Below are 12,368 nucleotides of genomic sequence, written 5' to 3' on the forward strand. Positions count from 1 at the left end.
CATGTGTGCATGTGCGTGTACGCGTGGTGTGTGTATGTGTGGGCGTGGTGTGTATGTGCATGTAGTGTGTGTTCCTGTGCAAGCTTGTGTGTGTTCTCCTGTTTTTAAGTGTGTGTAGGTAATTATTTGGGGGGTTGGCCATGCCCAACGCTGAGGTCATGTGTTTGGTCAGTCATTGTTCCTCTCCTGAAACCCTTAGTTCCGGCTGGTTGGTGCCTCCTGTGCAGTCATCACTACGAGTGTCAGTCAGCTCTGGTGTGGCTCTCCTAACGCCCTACAGCAGGGCTGGCCAACTGTTGTATGAAACCTGAAGACCGGTGTTTGGTCCCAGAGCTTCAGCTCAGCTGGCTAACACAGTTTTGAGTGGTACAGAACACCCCTGGTTTAATGCCTGGTAAGTTTTTCACCCCAGGTGACTACCCTGTACTCTGTGACCCTCCACCGGCTTACCCCACTGTGAGCAGGTCCTGTTTACTGTTATTGATCCATCATTGATCAATTATTGGGCCTCTCTCTGGTTATGGATCATTAACTCTGCTGTTTCCCAGGGACAGATAATGCCTCAATCCTGAGACCAAACTATCTCATTCTACACCGATGGCTGTCTTCCTGCCGGCCTGTGTGTCTGTTTGATCTTCCCCAGGTATATAAATAGGTCAGGGACGAGCTGCTCTACAGTAGCTACAGGAATAAATAAGAGCTTTCTGTTCCATCAGCGCAAACCTGCCTGATAGTCTGACCAACAGACAGGAGAGATGGAGGAGATATTGAGGCTGAAGACGATCCATTCATCATTGCTCTAAATCCAATTTATTTTTGGTCAGTATAAAAAAAAAGAACATCCTGGAATACTATATCTCAATGCAGCTCTGTTATTGCTCTATGATATTGCATAGACAGTGGCTAGACGCATTGGTTCATGCTCTGTGAATGCACTGCTGTAATCAATGACGCTCACCCATAATCCAAACCCCAGTCGGTCGTATACTAGCAGAGCAGATCTATAATATACTGTAGATACAGTACAATGGCCCATATCATCCTATTCAACTCTGGTCAGTCAGAGTACAGATTGAAGATGTACACAGATTAACACGGACGTGTATGTGGATCAGTGTTTATTTTCAAGTATTCACAGAGGAATTAAATGAGGACATGAGCCTGGACTTTACCCCCCAGGGAGATGCAGTGCTATATCTATCAGTCTGATGACATCAACATGTTGAGTAGAAGGAGACAGATAACAAGAAATAAAGACAGAGAGAAGTGGGTATGTATACGTATGAGCGAGAACGAGAGATAGATAGATGGTGTGATGACAGAGGGCAGAGGACACACACTCCATAACAATATAAAACACCAGTTGTGCGTGCTAGGCTCACAAGCAAGTTACAAATTCCTTGTGATGTGTGTACCATCATTTGTGACGTGCTTTTAATTTGTAGTCACTTTTACACTGACTATTGCTTTTATGTAAAGTATCACGGAGAGGGTTGGTTTAAACTCAAGCCGCAAATTACATCCAATACACTGTATTGATCTGATAGTTAATTCTATATGCACAGTGCCATCCTCCAATTAATGATTTATTCTCACTGACGTGTGTGTGTACGACCAGACCGCACAGATAAATAGTTTACACAGTGAGGTGTATCCACGGGAACCATGCATCCCCGGCACACATCAGAAAAAGAGAGATACTGAACGAGGGAGGGACGGAGAGAGAGGGGGAGAGTATGTGAGTGATACTGAGAAGAGGAGTGAGCCTATAACTCACACTCTCACACACACAGACAGATGGAGGGATCTATGTAGCAGCAGCAGAGGCAGCAGCAGTGTGGTGTGGGACAGAGGGGATTGTTGTTGCTTGGCTGAGCTGGGACCTGTCCTGTCTGATGGAGAGCAGAAGGATGCAGCATAGTAAGTACTACAAATGTGTGTGTATGTGTGGTATTTGTCTGCTGTCTGAACAATAAGAGGGTCTAGAAGACTGAGGCAGGGGTGGGGGAATTGTGAAGAGACAAATAATAGAGAATGATGGAGAGGGATAGCTTAAAGTGGTTGGTGTTGCTGTGCATATCTATGGTGAGTGCTGTGCTACTTTCTGAGTACATTGGCAGAGATAGGCAGGAAAACAATCTAAAGTAGCTATGCATGCATACATGGGAGGGTTTGTTTTTTCTAGTGGAGGAGGAGAGGACACTGCTATAGTTTCTTTGTATGCTGACTGCGAGGAAGGCCCTAAACATTTTTTAAGACTCCAGGCACCCAAGTCATAGACTGTTCTCTCTACTACCGCACAGCAAGTGGTACCGATGCACCAAGTCTGGAACCAACAGGACCCTGATCAGCTTCTACCCACAAGCCATAAGATTTCTAAATAGTTAGTTAAATAGTTAACCAATAGTCACCGGGACTATCTGCATTGACCCTTTTTAGCACTAACTTTTTTGACTCATCACATACACAGCTGCTACTGTTTATTATCTATCATGTTATGTAGTCCCTTTATTCCTAGTTATATATACATATCTTCTTCAATTACTTCGTACCTCTACACATCGACTCAGTACTGGTACCCCATGTATATAGCCAAGTTATCGTTACTAATTGTGTATTTATTATTACTTTTCTATTATTTCTCTATTTTCTTTCTCTCAGCACTGTTGGGAAGGGCCCATAAGTAAGCATTTCACTGTTGGTCTACACCTGTTGTTTACGAAGCATGTGACAAATATGTGGTTTTATTTGACTTTGAGGTGTGTGTTGTCTGTGTTCTGCAGGTGAGCCTATTCTTAAGTATGTGGCGTTGAGGTGAAAGAAGTGTTCGTTGGGAATCATGTGACTTCAAAGAGAATATTACACTACAGGGACTCCATCATGGCTGCTGTGATGTGGACCTCTCTCCTCCTCTCCCTTGCTCCTCTCCTCCATCTTCAAGCCTTTACCTTGGCCCCAGAGGGCACCACAAAGGCACCATCACACCCACATACAGACAGACAGATCGATGACCCAGTACTGGCCTCACACAGCACTGTATGGCCCTCCTGGGCTCCTGTAGTCCCCACCGCTGGAGCCAGAATGGCCGACTCTCTGGACTCGTTAACAGGGCTGAAAGACTCCACATTGGCACCCGAGGAAACTGAGAAAAAGGACAACAAAGACGAGTTTCAGGGAACTATCAGTGACTACACAGAGACCCAAGGCTTTAATCCACTCACTAGACCTACATCACCAGCCCCAGTGAATGCACAGCTAGGGTCTACAACTTACTCGGACCAGGACCAACCCAGAGCCCAGGCCACAAACAGAGAGTTGTTAGCTCTGGACTTCTCAGCCACTCAACAGAGAGACATACTGGAGGGAGATATCATGGTGGAAGGGATTGGAGACGAGTTACAGGACTTCACAGAGGAAACAGGAACAGACATAAGTAAGAGTATCCCTTCACCCCCATGTCACAGTGATATGTCCACTTTTACAACACCCTCAGGGTGTTGGTAAGAATAGTCTCCCCTAGTATTTAAAGGATATTTGGCAGAATTGACCTATTTTCGATTTTGTAAAATACTGATGGTGAATGTACTGATTTACTGTGGCAGTGTGATGAGAGTAACCCCTTACAGTGCCTTGTGAAAGTATTCGGCCCCCTTGAACTTTGCGACCTTTTGCCACATTTCAGGCTTCAAACATAAAGATATAAAACTGTATTTTTTTGTGAAGAATCAACAACAAGTGGGACACAATCATGAAGTGGAACGACATTTATTGGATATTTCAAACTTTTTTAACAAATCAAAAACTGAAAAATTGGGCGTGCAAAATTATTCAGCCCCTTTACTTTCAGTACAGCAAACTCTCTCCAGAAGTTCAGTGAGGATCTCTGAATGATCCAATGTTGACCTAAATGACTAATGATGATAAATACAATCCACCTGTGTGTAATCAAGTCTCTGTATAAATGCACTTGCACTGTGATAGTCTCAGAGGTCCGTTAAAAGCGCAGAGAGCATCATGAAGAACAAGGAACACACCAGGCAGGTCCGAGATACTGTTGTAAAGAAGTTTAAAGCCGGATTTGGATACAAAAAGATTTCCCAAGCTTTAAACATCCCAAGGAGCACTGTGCAAGCGATAATATTGAAATGGAAGGAGTATCAGACCACTGCAAATCTACCAAGACCTGGCCGTCCCTCTAAACTTTCAGCTCATACAAGGAGAAGACTGATCAGAGATGCAGCCAAGAGGCCCATGATCACTCTGGATGAACTGCAGAGATCTACAGCTGAGGTGGGAGACTCTGTCCATAGGACAACAATCAGTCGTATATTGCACAAATCTGGCCTTTATGGAAGAGTGGCAAGAAGAAAGCCATTTCTTAAAGATATCCATAAAAAGTGTTGTTTAAAGTTTGCCACAAGCCACCTGGGAGACACACCAAACATGTGGAAGAAGGTGCTCTGGTCAGATGAAACCAAAATTGAACTTTTTGGCAACAATGCAAAACGTTATGTTTGGCGTAAAAGCAACACAGCTGAACACACCATCCCCACTGTCAAACATGGTGGTGGCAGCATCATGGTTTGGGCCTGCTTTTCTTCAGCAGGGACAGGGAAGATGGTTAAAATTGATGGGAAGATGGATGGAGCCAAATACAGGACCATTCTGGAAGAAAACCTGATGGAGTCTGCAAAAGACCTGAGACTGGGACGGAGATTTGTCTTCCAACAAGACAATGATCCAAAACATAAAGCAAAATCTACAATGGAATGGTTCAAAAATAAACATATCCAGGTGTTAGAATGGCCAAGTCAAAGTCCAGACCTGAATCCAATCGAGAATCTGTGGAAAGAACTGAAAACTGCTGTTCATAAATGCTCTCCATCCAACCTCACTGAGCTCGAGCTGTTTTGCAAGGAGGAATGGGAAAAAATGTCAGTCTCTCGATGTGCAAAACTGATAGAGACATACCCCAAGCGACTTACAGCTGTAATCGCAGCAAAAGGTGGCGCTACAAAGTATTAAATTAAGGGGTCTGAATAATTTTGCACGCCCAATTTTTCAGTTTTTGATTTGTTAAAAAAGTTTGAAATATCCAATAAATGTCGTTCCACTTCATGATTGTGTCCCACTTGTTGTTGATTCTTCACAAAAAAATACAGTTTTATATCTTTATGTTTGAAGCCTGAAATGTGGCAAAAGGTCGCAAAGTTCAAGGGGGGCGAATACTTTCGCAAGGCACTGTATATATTTTCTGTTCATGACATCCTACCTCTGATATCATGAAGCCTCTCCCTCTCTCTCCCCTCTCATTCTCTCCTCTCCTTCTCTCATCTCCATCTCTCCCACTCCATCAATCCTCCTTCTCTCCTCCCTCAATCTCCCCTTCATCTCTCCCCTCCGTCTTCCATCCATCGCTACCACCTCTCACTCTCCTCTTCTTTTCTACTCTATCACAGACACTTTATTTCTCTCCCTTGCTGTCCTATCTTCTTAAATAGCTACGCTGAGGGAGACTGTTAATGTGTTACTGAGGACAGTAAATGAGATGTGAATGAGAAACACAGTGGACTGGTGGTTTTATATAGGACATTGTAGAAGCCTCTTGCCCCTCCAGCCAGGGAGGGGTAGAGAGCATAGGTAGAGGGTAGTAAAAGGTCTAAGAGGGAGGGAGACAGAACTGGGTTAGCTCTGTGTCTCACATCTCTCTCTCTCTCTCTCACACACACACACACACACACACACACACACACACACACACACACACACACACACACACACACACACACGAAGAGAAGAGACCAGAGAAGGTCTTGTTGTAGAGCTCAGTAGGCAGTAGGCAGGCACATAGGGAATGAACTTGTCTACATTATTCAGATGTTATGTAATCATAGGGGACAGACATACAGTATAGAATAAAGTAGCAAGAAAAAGTATGTGAACCCTTTGGAAATACCTAGATTTCTGAATAAATTGGCCATAAAATTTGATCTGATCTTCATCTAAGTCACAACTATAGACAAACACCGTCTGCTTAAACTAACAACACACAAACAATTATAAGTTTTCATGTCTTTATTGAACACACCATGTAAACATTCACAGTGCAGGCTGGAAAAAGAATGTGAACCCTTGGTTTTAATAATTGGTTTACCCTCCTTTGGCAGCAATAACCTTAACCAAACGTTTTCTGTAGTTGCGGATCTGACCTGCACAATGATCAGGAGGAATTTTGGACCATTCCACTTTACAAAACTGTTTTAGTTCAGCAATATTCTTGGGATGTCTGGTGTGAACTGCTGTCTCAAGGTCATGCTACAGCATCTCAATCGGGCTGAAGTCAGGACTCTGACTGGGCCACTCCAGAAGGTGTATTTTCTTCTGTTGCATCAGTGTTTTGGGTCATTGTCCTGTTGCATCATCCAACCTCTGTTGAGTTTCAATTGGCGGACAGATAGCCTAACAATCTCCTGCAAAATGTCTTGATAAACTTGGGAAATCCTTTTTTCCATCGATGATAGCAAGCTGTCCAGGCTCTGAGGCAGCAAAGCTGCCCCAAACCATGATGCTCCCGCCACCATACTTTACAGTTGGGATGAGGTTTTGATGTTGGTGTTCTGTGCCTTTTTTTCTCTACACATAGTGTTGTGTGTTCCTTCCAAAAAACTCAACTGTAGTTTCATCTGTCCACAGAATATTTTGCCAGTAGCGCTGTGGAACATCCAGGTGCACCTTTGCAAACTTCAGGTGTGCAGCAATGGTTTTTTTGGACAGCAGTGGCTTCTTCCGGGGTGTCTTCCCATGAACACCATTCTTGTTTAGTGTTTTACATATCTTAGACTCATCAACAGAGATGTTAGCATGTTCCAGAGATTTCTGTAAGTCTTTAGCTGACAGTCTAGGATTCTTCTTAACCTCATTAAGCATTCTGCGCTGTGCTCTTGCAGTCATCTTTGCAGGATGGCCACTCCTAGGGAGAGTAGCAACAGTGCTGAACTTTCTTCATTTATAGACAATTTGTCTTACCGTGGACTGATGAACATCGAGGCTTTTAGAGATAATTTTGTAACCCTTTCGAGCTTTATGCAAGTCAACAATTCTTAATCTTAGGTCTTCTGAGATCTCTTTTGTTCGAGGCATGGTTCACATCAGGCAATACTTCTTGTGAATAGCAAACTCAAATTTTGTGAGTGTTTTTTATAGGGCAGGGCAGCTCTAACCAACATCTCCAATCTCGTCTTATTGGTTGGACTCCAGGTTAGCTGACTCCTGACTTCAATTAGCCTAGGGGTTCACATACTTTTTTCCAACCAACACTGTGAATGTGTAAATTATGTATTCAGTATAGACAAGAAAAATACAATAATTTGTGTGTTATTAGTTTAAGCACACTATATTTGTCTATTGTTGTGACTTAGATGAAGATCAGATTACATTTGATGACCAATTTATGCAGAAATCCAGGTAACTCCAAAGGGTTCACATACTTTTTCTTGCCACTGTAGGTACATGCACCAACAATATTATGTTATTATTGATGTAATGTTAGTTATAAGAGTGTGCTTGTGATTATAAATAGTTACACAAATGAGAACAGCAATGGGGTCAATACTACCTCATCTGAACACAGTCTCTCTCTCCCTCTCTTGCTCTCTGTCCCTCCCTCCCACCCTTTCTCTCTCTCTCTCTGACCCAGTTAGAGATCCCCAGTTACAAGAATGTACTTTTATAATGGATTAGCTCTCTCGCTCTCTCTCTCTCCCTCTCCCTGATATTTCACCCAATGAAATTCCAGGGGCAAGTGGTTGATTTGGGCATCAGTTTCAAGAATGTTTGTTTCTGTTTTTGCAGGTGTGTTTCCAGAGGAGGGGTGGCCAAAGTCGGCCACCAATGAGTCGGCTCTCGTCGACTGCAGCCTTGACACCAGAACCACACCCTGCAACACAACTGATCAATCCTGGAGCCCCTTTTACCCCGATGACATCATCTCCAATCAATCCCAGCGCCCCTTTCTGTCTCTAACCCCTCCTCTCTTTGTACCTCTGTATTCTGATTGGAACTCAGCTCTGGCCACCTGGGGCTTTGCCTGGGAGGCCCACATCTACGGTCTGGGATCTGTGTTCACTGCATTAGGTCTGATATCTGTTCTCTGCCTGTTAGGTTTGCCCCTGCGCTGCCCCCCAGGAAGCCCCTACTTTACCCTGCTGCACCTGTTCCTCCTGGCCACCGGAGGCACTAGAGCATTCTCTCTCCTGTATGATGCTTATAGTCATCAGGACCACCTGCCTGCTCTGGGCTTTCTCCTCCTCTCTGAACTACCCTTCCCCTGCCTCACCTCTGCCTTCTCCGTCTGCTTCCTCCTTCTCTCCCTCCGCTCTCGCATGCACCTTTCCCTTCATTTTTCCCTCTCTCTCTCCCTCCCTCTCTCCACCCTGCACAGGCCTTGTCTCTTGTTCTTCCTCTCCCTGATGCACTTCGGGGCCTTCCTGGGCTCCATAGCTCTATTCCATGTCTTCCCCAGCCTCCCTGTCCTCCTCCTGCTCCCCCAGGGAATGTTCATCCTCCTCTGCCTCCTCCTCCCCTGCTCCTTCCTCCTATTCTACTGCCATGTGCGACAAGACGCCAAACACATCCAACGGCTGAGTGACAGCGAGGGAGAGGTAACAGGTTCCCCAGTTCTGGTGGGGCGGCTGTCCCGGTGCCCATTCGCTGAGGCTGAGGAGTGGAGAAGGGCAGCAAGGGCTGGAGTGGGAGGGGCTCTGTGCCTGTTAGGGTGTGGGGGGCTTCAGCTGTATGGGATGTTACATGCATTAGGGCTCGGAGGGGTGAGTGCTGGGGCAGGGTTCCAGCCCTGGCCTTGGTGGGCATACCACCTGGGCTGCAGGCTCTGTGAGGTGGGGGTGTGTCTGTCCCTGTCAATCATCGGCACTCAGCCCCTCCTCTTCTGTTGCTCCAACTCTAACTCCTCCTCCCGGACTAAACTCAACACCAACACCTGTCAGGGGTCCTGGGCGCGGCTGCCCTGTGCCTCACCGGCAGGAGGGCCTAGCCACCCACTTCCCCTCTCTCCCATCCTCCCCCCTCACTACCCCTGGTCCCTTGGGCAGAAAGAGAAGCAGGTGGTGTGTGATGTCATCAGGAAGCGCCAGTCCGAAGCCCTCCCCCTCTACACAATAATGGAACCCTCTTCAAATGGACTGAACCTGCATCCTAACCCTAACCCCCACCCTGGCCAGACCAAAACCTCCAGACACCCCAACCTCCCTGATCCTCCAAGCCCACCAGGGAGACTTCAAGCTGGGGTTGAGTCCCAGGGCTCCTCCCAGGGTAGTCTATGTCTGGACACTGACTCCACAGTGGACCTGCACCCCCCCTCTCCCATTGACCTGTCCCGCAGCATAGACCAGGCCCTGTACAGCGAGACCCTGTTCCCTCACAGCCTTTTCAGCCCCTCCAGGCTGTTCCACGCCTCTTCCAGCCTCTCCTTGAACTCCCCTGGCTCCCACCACAGCCAGAGTGCCTCATGGCCTGGAAACAGCTCAGCTGACAGTCCCCTCTACCGGACCTCTTCCTGTGGAGATGTGGATATGTCTCCTACACGGCCTCCCCAGCCGGGATGCATTCTCCCAGGCCACAGCGATCCCTGCTGTCCGCCTGAGTGCTGGTGGAGAGGTAGTAACTCCAGCTATCTGTGCCAGGAGTCCCTGAGTGGGTCTTCCCAGGGTCTGTTCTCCAGCTCAGGGACAGGAGGGGCATGGTCACACCCCCACACCACCAGAGGGCAGCCTTCCCAGAGCAGCCTGCCCAGGACACTCCCCCACGTTACCTATCACAGACGTTACCGCACCCTCAGCTCGGCCTCTCAGGACAGTCGGGGGGAGGGGCGGCTGGAGGGCAGAGAGGACCTGAGTGAAAGCAGGTTGCTAGAACGGGATACGGCCGTACAAGCGGAATTCGTCAACGTGTGCCGACAGATTGATGCTCTTAGCGTGTGCAGTGACACTATTGACCTGTAGGCAGATGCTACAGGGTTTGAACCATGCATCATCTATGTGCCACAAGGACGTAAGGATATGACATGTATAATGCACAGAGATTATATATTGACCTCTAGTGAGAGCTGAGGACTTAACTGATACGCTGCACTTAGTGTTTGAGTGATGTTAGCATTCAGATCAAGCAGCTTTTTCACTGCTACAACAGAAGTGTACAGAGGTAGAACTAACTATCAGTTGCCGTTTTATGGGGATTCTACACATAGAAAATAGACTTATAGATAGTTATGTTTGATTAGTTATAAGCTGTATATAACTGTACAGTTAGTTCCAAAATGTGCTAAATGAACAATGGACTTACTGAAACAACCAAAGTAGAACTGATTTGAAGAACTTTGAATATGAAATGTCAGTGTAGTGTTGATGATAACCATGCCAATATGCAAGATCACGTTATGCTTTAGTGCCATCTACTGGGGGAGAGAGAACATAAAGTGTAACTCATACATTATAGCTGTTTTTTAATAAACAGTTTATAAAGAATTTATAAAGCGTGTCCTACCACCAAGCAATACAACCGTACCTGTTTATGTCACAACAGCAGTATAAACTAGGAGTTATACTAGTGTTCAAGTGTCAAATGCAGCAATGGAACCCGATACCAAAGCAAAGATCTCACTCAACGTTTTTAATTTCATTGAAAAACGGCTCAACTTCGGATATTTCAAACCCTTTCTCTACAATGTGTAACGCGGTGTCGTACGGTGTATATATCATTAAAGACTGTGTAAAATATACAGAGTATACTAAACGTAAGGACACCTGCTCTTTCCATGACAGACTGACCAGGTGAATCCAAGTTAAAGTTATGATCCCTTATTGATGTCATTTGTTAAATCCACTTCAATCAGTGTTAATGAATGGGAGGAGACAGGTTAAAGAAGGATTTTTAAGCCTTGAGAAAATTGAGACATGGATATGTGCCAGAGGGTGAATGGCAAAATATTTAAGTACCTTTGAACTGGGTACTGTAGTAGGTGCCAGGCGCACCAGTTTGTGTCAAGAACTCTAACCCTGTTGGGTTTTTCATGCTCAACAGTTTCCTGTGTGTGTCAAGAACGTTCCATCACCCTGTGGAACGCTTTCAACACCTTTTAGAGTCCATGCCCTGACAAATTAAGGAATTTCTGAGGGCAAAAGTGGAGGGTGTAACTCAATATTAGGAAGGTGTTCCTAATGTTTGGTATACTCAGTAAATGTTTTATTGTAAATACAATGTACATGGAAAAGAGTTCTACTGGTATGTCATGCATCGTAGACGAGGTATGATAAACAAATTGGGTTTATGATGTTTGAAAAAATTATTCTTTCTAGTAATACAAACACACAGTTGAGGACAAATATATTGGCACCCTTGCACTTTTCTTAAATATTTCCCTATTTCTTCTAAAATAAGAATAACTTGAATAACTTGTCTCCACACCTTTTTATTGGATTTTCAACATTGCAGAACCACATTTGAGTATACTTAAGTTTACAATTTGAATGGAGAAAATAATGACAAATGCCACAGGTTTTTGGTTTTGGATTCCGTGTGCAAGCATTTTTTTATTCGATTTTTTATTTAACCAGGCAAATCAGTTAAGAACAAATTCTTATTTACAATGACGGCCTACCAGGGAATAGCGGGTTAACTGCCTTGTTCAGGTACAAAACAACAGATTTTTACCTTGTTAGCTCAGGGATTCAATCTAGTCACCTTTCGGTTACTGGCCCAACTCTCTAACCACTAGGCTACCTGCGGCCCATCACGAAATCAGATTATCAGGTGTTTTGGATCCAATGTTCAACCCAGTGTCTCCGTTGAAGGTTGTGGGTCTCCCAGCAGCGACCCCAACACACATAAAAAAAAAGACCCAGGTTCAAGAACAGATGCTGTTCTGCAGCATAGTCCAGATCTGAATCCCATCCATAACATATGGCAAGAGCTGAAAACAGCAGTTGGTGGAAGGCACCCCTTAAAACAGAACAATTTAAGCAATTTGCTGCTGAAAAGAGAGCCACATTGCCAGTAGAAAAGGTGCAGCAAGCTCATTGATGACTACAAGTGCTTATCTGCAGTTATCTTGGCAAAAGGCTGTGCAACCAAGTACTAGCTCCGGGGATGGCAATCATTTTGTTCATGACGTTTGTCTTTATTTTCTCTATTTAAATTGTGAACTTATGTTTACAAAAATAAAATAGGTTCTGTAATGAGGAAAATCCAATACGTTTTTTTCAATTTCAACTTATTTGAAAAGAAATAGGAATTATTTAACATTTTACTGCAGTGGGTTAAATCAGGGTCACACATGGTGATTCTTGGTAGGCTTA

At 45.0% G+C, this 12,368-nt stretch overlaps 1 protein-coding gene across 1 annotated transcript; it reads left to right on the forward strand.

Annotated features, from left to right (window-relative positions):
* The first annotated feature begins 1,343 nt into the window (after positions 1–1,343).
* On the forward strand, positions 1,344–11,462 carry LOC110521608 (proline-rich transmembrane protein 4-like). Its single transcript, XM_021599287.2, has 3 exons — positions 1,344–1,920; positions 2,784–3,433; positions 7,852–11,462. The coding sequence occupies exons 2-3, from the start codon at positions 2,881–2,883 to the stop codon at positions 10,014–10,016; spliced, it is 2,718 nt and encodes a 905-aa protein (XP_021454962.2). The 5' UTR covers positions 1,344–1,920; positions 2,784–2,880; the 3' UTR covers positions 10,017–11,462.
* The last annotated feature ends 906 nt before the right edge of the window (positions 11,463–12,368 follow it).

This window comes from Oncorhynchus mykiss, chromosome 1, assembly GCF_013265735.2.
Source record: "Oncorhynchus mykiss isolate Arlee chromosome 1, USDA_OmykA_1.1, whole genome shotgun sequence".
Taxonomy (NCBI): Eukaryota; Metazoa; Chordata; class Actinopteri; order Salmoniformes; family Salmonidae; genus Oncorhynchus; species Oncorhynchus mykiss.